This window comes from Nerophis lumbriciformis, linkage group LG02 (assembly GCF_033978685.3).
Source record: "Nerophis lumbriciformis linkage group LG02, RoL_Nlum_v2.1, whole genome shotgun sequence".
In the NCBI taxonomy this organism is placed as follows: domain Eukaryota; kingdom Metazoa; phylum Chordata; class Actinopteri; order Syngnathiformes; family Syngnathidae; genus Nerophis; species Nerophis lumbriciformis.
Window position 1 is genome coordinate 52,933,967 of NC_084549.2, and position 12,472 is coordinate 52,946,438.

General features: G+C 42.3%; 1 protein-coding gene across 1 annotated transcript in view; it reads right to left on the reverse strand.

Moving 5' to 3' along the window:
- The window catches only part of fam98a (family with sequence similarity 98 member A), a 35,381-nt gene extending 26,187 nt beyond the window's left edge, over nt 1-9,194 (reverse strand). Inside the window, exons 1-2 of the mRNA XM_061964537.2 lie at nt 9,034-9,194; nt 2,269-2,417 (exon numbers count right to left, since the gene is read on the reverse strand). Of these exons, the coding sequence (XP_061820521.2) occupies nt 2,269-2,417; nt 9,034-9,071 (187 nt within the window). The 5' untranslated portion in view covers nt 9,072-9,194. The remainder of the gene's footprint in view (nt 1-2,268; nt 2,418-9,033) is intronic.
- Between the last annotated feature and the right edge of the window lie 3,278 nt (nt 9,195-12,472).

The window sequence follows — 12,472 nt, forward strand, 5'->3', positions numbered from 1 at the left end:
TTAACCCCCTCCCCCTCTAGGGGAGACCTGGTGCAATGGACGTCGAGTGGGTCTGACATAATATTGTGAAAGTCCAGTCCATAGTGGATCTAACATAATAATGAGAGTCCATATATTATAAATCTTCGAGGAATTTTCGCTGCCTCGAGGCTTCGTTAATTTTTTTTTTTACGCCATTTTGTCTCGTTTAGTAAACAGTAGCCAAAGCTCAAGTTTCGCACAGACTGTTCAGGTGTTGCACAGCGTGTTTACGTCACAGATCATACACCCCCTGCACTGCACAACACCGCTCTTTTAAATGCGCTTGAGTTCAGAATACTTTTTCGCCGACATAACTCGCAATGGCAGACGCCGCAGAAAGCAGTGGACAAGAGCCATAGCAAAACGAGGCAATTAACAAGCAACGAAAGTTGTCTAAGGTGTTGGAATACTTCACACTAAAATCGAAGGAAAACGCAGTAGTATGCAAACATTGTTAAGTGTAGCTCGCATACCACAATAGAACAAGTTCGATGCTGTAGCACCTGTCGAGAAAACATCCAATTGAGGGACGTCCAGAGGCGAGGAAGGTCATCTATTATCAAATGTAAACGCAAAAGTTGTGTAAGTAAAATAAATGTTATTCATTAGGATAACCAGGCTGTGTTATCTAGCTCCCGCGAAGTCATCAAATGCCGCCAAAAGGTGTTGAAAACGGACAATGCTATTCGAGCTGTCGGGTTCAATTAGCCATTCATTAGTAACCCCGCGAAAGTAGTCGTGCAAAGTTATTCGGGTTATTCAAGTCATGCAACCATATGCTACTTGGATAGCTTGCACAATGTTGGCAGGTTGAAAACAGCTCAGTGGATTTGCGTGAAGAAACCACCATTTCAACGGCACCGCTTAAAAATCATCAAAAACGCACGAGAGACAAGAACTTCATTTATGCGGTCACACCACACAGCACATAGGGCTGTGAGCACACTTGTTTTTATTAGCACACACACATTGGCACAATCAACCACGGACGCATTTTAGCTGTGCATGTCAGCCTTCAATAATGAAAACAGGCGTTTAGGAACTAAAAGACAATTAGGCCAAACGCTATAATTGAGGGCATATCTTAACATGTTTAATTAAACCTTAATTAAGCAAAAATACGATTTATTCGATCACTCGATTAATCGATCGGGATATTCGATAGAATACTCGATTACTAAAATATTCCATAGCTGCAACTCTAGATTTAACATGACGTTAGTTTATTTGCACAACCAGTTCTTTGTGGTTATATCTTAGGCACAAAAAACACAAAATAACAAACTAATGTGACTTATTGCCCCTTCTCCACGTTTAGTTCTGCTATCAAACACTAATAACATAGCAGAAAATAATCTGGATTGCATCACAGAAAGTTTTGTCAAACAAATGAAATGTTCAAACAAACATTTTACAAAGTGATCACTGCAGACACAAGCATGGTCCTATTGAATTTCACTAGATGATGAAAGTGATATTTTAGCGAGCAATTTCCTTCGACGCACTTTCGTTTTTTAATTGACTTTATTACCTTCATAAACCACTTATTTCGAGACTCTATTATTGCTCTCTCCCATCTTTCTGTTTGAATGACTGGAACAGCCAAGAACAGAACAGCATTACGGCATTTTCTGATCAAACCCTACACACACTTTCACTTGCTACGCTCAAGCTGGTTGACCATTGTGTGAATTAAGCCGTGAAGAAGAAAAAGGGATAGGACGTCATATCCAACCATCCTAGTGTAGGAGCTAATACAGAGGAACTCTGTTTCTGGCGTAGTGACACAGCGCCTTGTTCAAAGTCAGTATGTGTCCATACACTAAATTCGTCGGATTTCTCAAATAGTTCGGCTCTAAATAAGCCTTCTACAGCCCATGGAAACACCTTAATCCGATCGTGTTCGTTTTTTTAAAAGTCGGACTAACACACCTGGATTAATCGATTGGAAACCAGATATCTCGAGGGGGTGTGCGGCAGGAGATGTAATTTTTTTTTACTATATCGCCCAGCACTAGCTGATATTATATTGAATGTTGGTATATAGACCAATTCTTGAGAAGTGAAAAAGTTGTATCTCTACTGTAGACGGTTTGTTGATATGAACTCGGACTGACTTACAGGAGGGTGGTTCCACTGTATAACAATGTCATTTAAATGTGATTCATTGTCTATAGATATTCTAGTAAACATTGCAACTGTTATTTGAAGCTATTTTGAAGAGAAAAAACAAATTTTAATTCTTACAGTTTGTGGCATGGACATTCTCCCCCAGTTGACAGTAAAGTCTGAGCTCTGATACAATCCAAGCACAGAGCTTTGTAAACTCTGGTGAAGCAGCACCACCATTCACACTGGTATCCAGAGCCCCAACCTCCAACAGTGGGCCTTGATACCTATGATGACACAAAATGTTCAAATATTCAGTGAAAGTTACAACTTTAGTCTTTCCTTATTAATTCAGCATTGTTGTGCTGCTAATACATACAGTAGTTATGTTAGTAAGCTCAGCCAAGATAAACCACGAAGGCATTAAACAACACAAACCAACACAGAATCAGTAAAAAGTACAAGGAAAAAAAACAACAATCGTCACATGTATGCATGTAGAATGTGGTTAACTATTTAATATTAAAAATTAATAATTAGTGAAGTAGATAGTAATACCCACTGCTCAAGCAACAGCCCGTTTGCCCTACATTAGAAAAGTTGATTTTTTCCCCCCCTGAAGCCCTTTTGCATGTAAAAAGGATTTCTTGTGAACCTTCCAGTTATCTCTTTTTCACAACTGGAAGGTTCACTGTAATGTTCACAAGAAGCCTAAAATATTTTACAACGGAGCATTTCCGACACCACGTGCTGTGACATTTGAATGTTTTGTCAATGGTTTATTATTCATATTTATTAAAAAACAAAAAAAACAAAAACAATAGCTTACCTAGTAGTAAAAGGGAACAAGAACATTTAAATGAACAAGGTGTTGATTTAAAAAAAAAATCATATAATTGCTGCAATTACAACCACATTCACTCTTCTATCATTGCAATGAATAATACACGGTGGCGCCACTGAATAATTTATTTTTTAATATAAATTTTTTCAAACAAGGCACTAAACTTAAAACCAACTTTACTTACCACTTGGTATCTGTGTATTTCGGATCTGCGTAAGTCCCGAAAACTTTAAATCAAACCTAGGAGGCATTGCCGGGCTATTTATAAAATAATCTTTCCTTCCTTCATACTTCCGCCAAACAAGCTGTTGGGAATGTGCACAATTGGGAAAACCGTCAGTGGATTATTATAAGGAGCGCTATCGCAAGTCCTTTTTACCCACAGCCATGAGACTTTACAACGGACTTATGTGATTACTGTGATGTTTTTTTTCGTGGTGTGCAATACTGATTTTAGTGGGGTTTTTTGTTGTATCTTATCTTCTATCTATACATATTAGTGAACAATATGTAGTATTTTTTTTCATCACGCTTTACTTCTGTTACTGTATGTAAAAATGTGCACTGGAAAAACGTAATTACCCCATTGTGGGATAAATAAAAGTCCATCCTATCCTATCCAGTGTTTCCCACACATTCATTTATTTGTGGCGGCCCGCCACGAAAGAATTACGTCCGCCACAAATGGATTTTTCGGCTTTTGACTCGCTCGACCGCTCATAAAAGCAATGGGACTGTCTGTGAATGTACCTTGTAGTTACAACTCCGGTGCAGTAGGTGGCGGTAGCCTCCTATGCATAGTAACTCCGCCAATAGCACTTAATTCACCTGGTGGGCCAGAAGAAGAAGAAGACGAAGACGAAGAAGACGAAGACGAAGACGAAGACGGACGGACGGAATCAAAATACGAGGGTAATATAGGTTATGGTAGATAGGTTATACCTGCATCGCTCGCGGCTCGTCATATATTTAACGTTAATCCGCGATTTCACCGAGCGTTTCACTGACGGTGAGCAGCCTGACGCTGCTTCATTAACACCGCCGCTGTTTGACTCAGGGTCCGGGGCAGACGGACGTAATAACAATCACATGTTTTCATACCGACGAGCTAACGTGTCCAGGTTATAACCCTGTTGTCAATAAACACAGGTGGAGACGGTGCTTCAGATACTACATTAATACTCAAGCTAAAATGTCCACTGTCCACTGCAGCATGTGAATGCAATGAAAAGAATACAATCTGAGCCAACCAGCTGTTAAAATGTTGTCAAGTAAAAATATTGGGGCAAGTAGATTTGAGAAGTCGGGCAAGTAGAAAAATTAGGGCGGAGGGAACAGGTGAGACTCAGCAAACACTGAAAAATAAAGCAGGGTCAGATCAGAAATGCACTTTTCTCATGAAAAGGGTCCTAATTTATATTCTTATGTACCTTATAGAGAGGACCACGACAAAACATACACCTCTGCCTCTGTTTCACTTTATGTTGCTGGTAAATAATATGGTTGTAGTAGTAGGCTAAAGTTAAATTATTTAGTATGCACTAATTAAAGGGGCAGAGCTTTAAGAGACATTTTAGCTTTTATATTTTATAAGATATATTTTTTGTAAGAACCACAATTAATAAATATATTTCAGTGAATAACTAATTGTTCAAATCTGTATATAAATATGTACATAAAGTTATATTCCAACTCCGCGTTCTTCTTGGTCATCGCCGCTGCCGCCACCACCCCCCGCCCCCCGACCACACCACCACAAATAGATGCCTGCCCTGTGGGAAACACTGCCTATCCATATACGGTATAAATGTACCCCGAGTATGTTGCGCGCGTCCGGTATTGTAGTCCGCGCTGTAGTCAATAAGCTCCTTCTTTCTCCGCTATCCTCTTGTTATGAGGCAGACAGCCTCGCACATAGACATGCATCTTCCGCTATTGCCATTTCTAATAGTAAAATAGCGTCCCGGGCGTATAGTTTTTACTTGTAGTCTGTTAGTAGACTTGCTATGGAAACGCTAAAAACTACAACGAAATGGGCAGGGAGATGATGCAGTCGAACTGGAGGCACGTAAATAAGACCGGCCACAAAACGGCGGATCCTGAAAAGACGGTCAGAAAGCGGCTTGAAGATGGTCTGTAAAACATAATCTTTGCAGCCAAAGAACCACCATTACATGTAATGTAGACCACACATTATGTAGACCACTATTGTTCACATTACATTGTAATGAAACAAATTGTGTGATGTATTACATTGTATGGATGGATGTATGCATGTTCGAAATAAACTGAAACTGAACTGAACATAGGAGTGTTTTAGATGTAAACAAGAAATCATAATTTTACCTTTTTAATATCTGCGGCATAACAAAAAGTAGAATTCTAATCTGCAGAGGTGTGGACTCGAGTCATATGACTTGGACTCGAGTCAGACTCGAGTCATGAATTTGATGACTTTAGACTCGACTTGACAAAATGTAAAGAGACTTGCAACTCGACTTAGCCTTTAACATCAATGACTTGTGACTTCACTTGGACTTGAGCCATTTGACTTGACATGACTTGCTACTTTCCCCAAAACCCAAAGATTAAAAAGTTATTCAGGATCGCTGCGTATCTTTCATTTTGTACTTGTGTGTCTATCTATCAGCGTGTTTGGCAGCGTGTTGTTCCTTTCAGTACAACAGCCAATCAAATTAGATCTACGTTGTTTTCATCTCACAGCTATCATCCAAACAAATTGCAGGAAACCCAACGAAGAAGAATTGTCAAACAACGCGGCGGTGAGAAAAAATGATGCCAAAGTTGGTTTCGTTCGGGTATAAAAACTACGACTTGGTCAACAAAAAACGAATTGCCGTATGCAAAGCATGCGGTTCGAAGATTACAGACTGAGACGCAATAACTTCCAACTTCGTTCGACATTTGAAGTTGAACAAAGAAGGGTAAGTTTTGAATGTAAGCTAACGTTTATTGGCTAAGTAACGTGACTTTTATTTGCTGTGTAGTTAAATCAGTGAGGCTGTAAACTCACTGCTAACATTATAACCATAGACATCTTCTAAGTAGACGCAGCATCGAGCGCTACTGGCGCAGACGAGACGCGGGGCCGCCATCTTGGAGTGGTTATCCGCTCCACTCAGTGCAATTCTTTTGGCAGGAGCAATGAACTGTCAGCGCATTTAATTAATTTTACCTCACTGAATACCACTGATTTTCACGCGGTTTTTGTCATACGTGTAGCTATGATAAAGGACACTTGTTGTGGCGTGTTTTATTATTCATAGTTTGCTTAACAGTAATAGAATATTCTTATATGCTATAAATGACCAGACGTCCGAGATCAAAATTGGGAATATAATCCCAGAGAAGGGGGAAAAAACGGTCAGCTATTTTTAATTTGAAGAAACTATATGATTAGGTTATATATACATGCTTATATCCTACATAAACAATGTATGAATACATTAGATATCTATATATATTAGGGACCTATAAACTGTATCTCTGTTGCTGCAGCAGCAGAGAGTTTATTCTGTCTTGACACTTTGTATTGATATTTTGTATTACATTATTCCCTTAAATGATCATGTTTACAGTGATTGTTTTATATGTATTTTTATGTACAGTATGTCGCTTTGGATAAAAGCGTCTGCCAAATACTTAAACATAAACATATACAAACACCTGAAAGTCTTTATATCAGCTAAAACCACCAATCTGTTTCACTGGATTCAGAATAAAACCAAATTCTGTCTTACCCAACAATGTGAGTATTTGAATATTATTACTTGAAGACTTATTTATGGTTACAATTAAACTGTTAAGAAAGTATTGTCTATTGTTGAGAATGCAGTGGCGGCTGGTGAATTTTGTTTTAGGTGGGGCAGAAAGTTTGTAAACCAAACCCCTGTAGGGGTGTCATCCTCCCCCAGAAGATTTCTTTGCGATTTTTACATACAAATATTCAAGATCTTTGCTCCTTCTCAACTCTGTGGTAATATTCTTTTCACAAAATACAACCAATAGTACGTTGATGTTAAATCTTACTTGTGAAAAGTAATCCCCCGATTACTATTTTCAACGGTCCGCTCATTTGAGCAGGAAAACGCTGAACACCAGCCCGGCATCTTTGTTTTCTACCTGTCAACTGTCAGTTTAGGCTGCTCGCCGGCTCCTCATCACCACTTCAAGATGGGGGCCAAATTGCTCGCGTCACAGCAGCCAATGCTCTGTCTACTTATAAGATGTCTATGGTTATAACGTCATTGCAAACACGGCAATCTGTTGCGTCCACTGCAGTTTGCTACCTTATTCATACTGTTTGTCAAGTGATTTTTTTAAGCAGGGTTGCATGAGGTACCTACACATAACGTTACGTTAGTCAATGTATCACACACAGTAACGTAACGTTAGACGGCGGTCAGCAGCACCGCGTATTTTAGCCACCTACAAAAAGACAAACATAGTCAAATAAAGGTCAGTTAAAATGTATACTATATTAAGAATGTGTACATATTGCATAGGGCCCTGACATCTAAAAAGTACAACTCTGTTCATGGTTATGTTCATGTATTTATGTTTTTCATGTGTACGCCACATAAACACACATACAGTATGAGATGAGAACAATGAGATAAGGTAAGAACAGGATAGAAACTGCTGTGGAATCAGTTACAATGCAATATGCCATGGAAATACAATGTTAACACTTTTGTGCAAATAAGTACAGCTGCACTTGTTTTTTCAAATGTGTCTATTCTGTAAAGGAATGAGTTAAATGTTTAAAATGACTGGTTAATAGTGCTATTATGAAGTGCAATGTCAGCACTATTTTTTTCCTGCAAATTCAAATGCACTTGTTTTAAAAGCATACACAATCTGTGTAAATGTATTAGTCGGTGGTTAAAAGGACTTGAAAGGACTCGAAACTCAAAATGCAGGACTTGGGACTTGACTTGAGACTTTCCAGTCTTGACTTTGAACTTGACTCGGGACTTGCCTGTCTTGACTTGGGACTTGACTCGAGACTTGGTCCCACCTCTGCTAATCTGTCAGTTATGAAAACTGATATATTTGATGTAAATAAAGTTGCAAAAAGGATACCTTTTTTTGCCATTTAAGGCTGCTGAGCACATTGAGTTTCAAAATAAATACTGTATCCTGAAATAACATGTTTTTGTTTTGTATGTAATGTTTTTTATAAATAAAGTTGATTTGATTTGATTTGATTATATTACATTGTGTGGAGTTTGCATGGACTCCGGCTTCCTCCCACCACCAAAGACATGCACCCGGGGATAGGTTGATTGGCAACACTAAATTGGCCCTAGTGTGTGAATGTGAGAGTGAATGTTGTCTGTCTATCTGTGTTGGCCCTGTGATGATGTGGCGACTTGTCCAGCGTGTACCCCGCCTAAATGCAGCGGGGATAGGCTCCAGCACCCCCCGCCACTCCGAGAGGCACAGGCGGTAGAAATGGATGGATGGATGTTATTGAAATAAAGATTACAAAACAGAAAACCATGGAAACAGTAATGGCGTGCACGAACATAACTGTCGTAAAACAAGTTGGCAGGAAGTGACGTAGACTTTGCGAATGCGTGGTCCGATCGGGTTTTCCGGAACCGGTCGGGTAGTGACACCTGACACTGCAGTCACATTTGAAAAGATCCGATTCAAAACGGATTCGAACTACCTCCTTATGTGGCCCTTACCTTATCAAAAAATATCATTTTTGAAGCACTTTGGAGCGTTTGGGCTGGCAAAAAATATCCGATCTATGTCAATTGAGGGCAAAAAAAAAATGAATTCCAGCTAAGTAATCTTACAAACCGTTCTAAATAAACCACTGCTTGGTCATCACGACTTTAAATTGGGCATTTGTAGATTACATGGACGGAAATTAATGTCAGACCGCCGTTAGAAAGTACTGTACAGTTTTAACTCGACCAGTCACGTACGTCACGTTAGCTTAACGTAGACAGATTTGGCTAGCATTTCAAATACCAGTTGTACGTTGATTAATACCACCGCATGTGTTTTTTTCATTCACTTACCCTAAATCCTCAAGAGAGACAATAATATCTTTCTCCATGGCAATAGTTCTTATGCAGAGTGTAAATATTACAAATCGACAAACAGGCGTGAGACCAGCTGGGCTGACAGTGGTTGGCTTCTTCTTCGCTGGATTTATATCACTGTGGCGCACTCATATGTTTCTGTGTCTGAAGGACGGATGCGCTACCGCCAACTAGTGGCTGGGTGGTGGGTGACATTAAACCACGGTCGTTTTTATTTTAGCACCAATGCAGCAGAAACATTACCAACAACGCATACATTAGATATCAGTCAGAAACTAACATACCAAACAACTAACAGTATCTAACAGTAATAGAAGTAGAAGGTATTATAATACAAAAAGAAAACATGGTGGGGGATGAAAAATAAATCAAACTTTGATAGATAGATAGATAGATAGATAGATAGATAGATAGATAGATAGATAGATAGATAGATAGATAGATAGATAGATAGTAGAGATGCGCGGTTTGCGGGCACAACCGCGGAGTCCGCGGATTATCCGCGGATCGGGCGGATGAAATTAAAAAAAATTAGATTTTATCCGCGGGTCGGGTCGGGTCGGGCGGTTGAAATAAAAAAAAATTAGATTTTAAATAGATTCAGGCGGGTGGCAGTTAAACCAATTCGGAAATATATATACATAGTTAAATGTTGTTACCCACATACGAAAAACGAGCAGGCACCTGCTGCATATGCCACAACAGAAGAAAAAAAAAAAAGAGATGGACACTTTTACGGAGCGGAGAAGGGACGCCTCGCCGGGGTCCGGGACCGAGGCCCCTTCCCCCGAGAGGGCCCCACCGGGAGCCGTAGCTGAGGCGATCCGCGAGAAGGGCCCGACGCACGTCCAGGGTCACCACCGCGCCCACCGCACCGACACCCCGCCTCGTCCGCCTTCGCCGCGGCCGGCGTCACGCGCAGCAGGTAAGCAGCTTACCTGCCCGCCACCCCCGTGGCCGGGGACTCGTAACAGGGGTCACTCCGCGCGCTCCGCCCGCGCAGCTTACCTGCCCGCCACCCCTGTTGCCGGGGGCGCGTAACAGGGGTCACTCCGCGCGCAGTGCGCTCACGAAAGGGGTGGGGCTCACCCTGGTTGATATAGACAGCAGGACGGTGGCCATGGAAGTTGGAACCCGCTAAGGAGTGTGTAACAACCCACCTGCCGAATCAACTAGCCCTGAAAATGGATGGCGCTGGAGCGTCGGGCCCATACCCGGCCGTCGCCGGCAGCGAGACGCGCTTGGAGGTGCGCTCAGCGCGGCTCCCATATGATTGCGCACTGGTGTGCGTCTGGGTCGTGACAGCGTGGCACGCGAATGTCTGTGCTGCATTGGATCAGTCTCCTTTCTTTAACAGGCAAAAGCTTTATAACCTCACTAATGCCTTGCATCGTCTATATTAGATATATAACAACGGGCGGGTGCGGGCGGGTGCGGTTCTGATCAAATGTTACATCGGGTGGATGGCGGATGGTTGACGACTTTCTGATGCGGTTGCGGATGAAATAATTGCCTATCCGCGCATCTCTAATAGATAGATAGATAGATATGTCCTGGGCCCCTGCTCTGTTGCACCTACTCCTGGCCTTCTTCTCAACTTTCTTCTGGTGCTCGGACTTGTGCTTTTGGGGGGCAACTTAACCCTGCTGAAGTTCGCGTGCGCTCAATTAATTTTGATGAGGAAAGAATGATGGATGAACCGCGCTGTGTGGAGTCTGTGGATCAAACCCTTTTAAAAAAGGGGCCAAGGGGGTTATAGAAATTATTAAAATTAGAATATTGTATGACTTATGGCTTTGTTTTAATTCGGATTCATTCGCATATATATATATATATATATATATATATATATATATATATATATATATATATATATATATATATATATATATGTATATACGTATATATATATATATATTTATTTATTTATTTTTTATTTATTTATTTAATTTTTTTAATACCGAAAATATGGTCTGATTACAATAACATTTGAAAAAGTATATGAATAAAAAGACATAATGAACCTTTTTGAGCAACATAAGAGAATGAAAAACCCACTTTGTGTCAAACTGTCAAAAAACCCATTACTTAAAATGATTTACGACCTCTAAGCCCCTGTCATCCGGTGCGTATGTCCCGCCCCCTGTCATCCGGTGTGTATGTCCCGCCTTATGGCCTCTATGATTTGATGTGATTTATATATATTTAATTTGACAAGATTAAAAAAAGACCGATCGAAGACCTCCATGACGAATAAAAATAAAGGACCCAGATTTGCCTCGCCCGGACGCGGGTCACCGGGGCCCCCCTCTGGAGCCACGCCCGGAGGCGGGGCACGATGGCGAGCGCCTGGTGGCCGGGCCTGTCCCCATGGGGCCCGGCCGAGCACAGCCCGAAGAGGCAACGTGGGTCCCCCCTCCAATGGGCTCACCACCCATAGCAGGGGCCATAGAGGTCGGGTGCAGTGTGAGCTGGGCGGAAGCCGAGGGCAGGGCACTTGGCGGTCCGATCCTCGGCTACAGAAGCTAGCTCTTGGGCTCACCTCGCTGGGGGGGAAGGAGCCTGAGCTAGTGCGCGAGGTCGAGAAGTTCCGGCTAGTTATAGTCGGACTCACTTCGACGCACAGCATGGGCTCTGGAACCAGTTCTCTCGAGAGGGGCTGGACTCTCTTCCACTCTGGCGTTGCCGGCAATGAGAGGCGACGGGCTGGGGTGGCAATTCTTGTTTCCCCTCGGCTCAGAGCCTGCACGTTGGAGTTCAACCCGGTGGACGAGAGGGTAGCTTCCCTCCGCCTTCGGGTGGGGGGACGGTTCCTGACTGTGGTTTGCGCTTACGCGCTAAACGGCAGCTCAGAGTACCCACCCTTTTTGGATTCGCTCGAGGGAGTACTTGAGAGTGCTCCCCCGGGTCATTCCCTCGTTCTACTGGGGGACTTCAATGCTCATGTTGGCAGCGACAGTGAAACCTGGAGAGGCGTGATTGGGAAGAATGGCCGCCCGGATCTGAACCCGAGTGGTGTTTGTTATTGGACTTTTGTGCCCGTCACTGATTGTCCATAATGAACACCATGGTCGAACATAAAGGTGTCCATATGTGCACTTGGCACCAGGACACCCTAGGCCGCAGTTCCATGATCGACTTTGTAGTTGTGTCATCGGATTTGCGGCCTCATGTTTTGGACACTCGGGTGAAGAGAGGGGCGGAGCTTTCAACCGATCACCACCTGGTGGTGAGTTGGCTGCGATGGTGGGGGAGGATGCCGGACAGACCTGGCAGGCCCAAACGCATTGTGAGGGTTTGCTGGGAACGTCTGGCAGAGTCTCCTGTCAGAGAGAGTTTCAATTCCCACCTCCGGAAGAACTATGAACATGTCATGAGGGAGGTGCTGGACATTGAGTCCGAGTGGACCATGTTC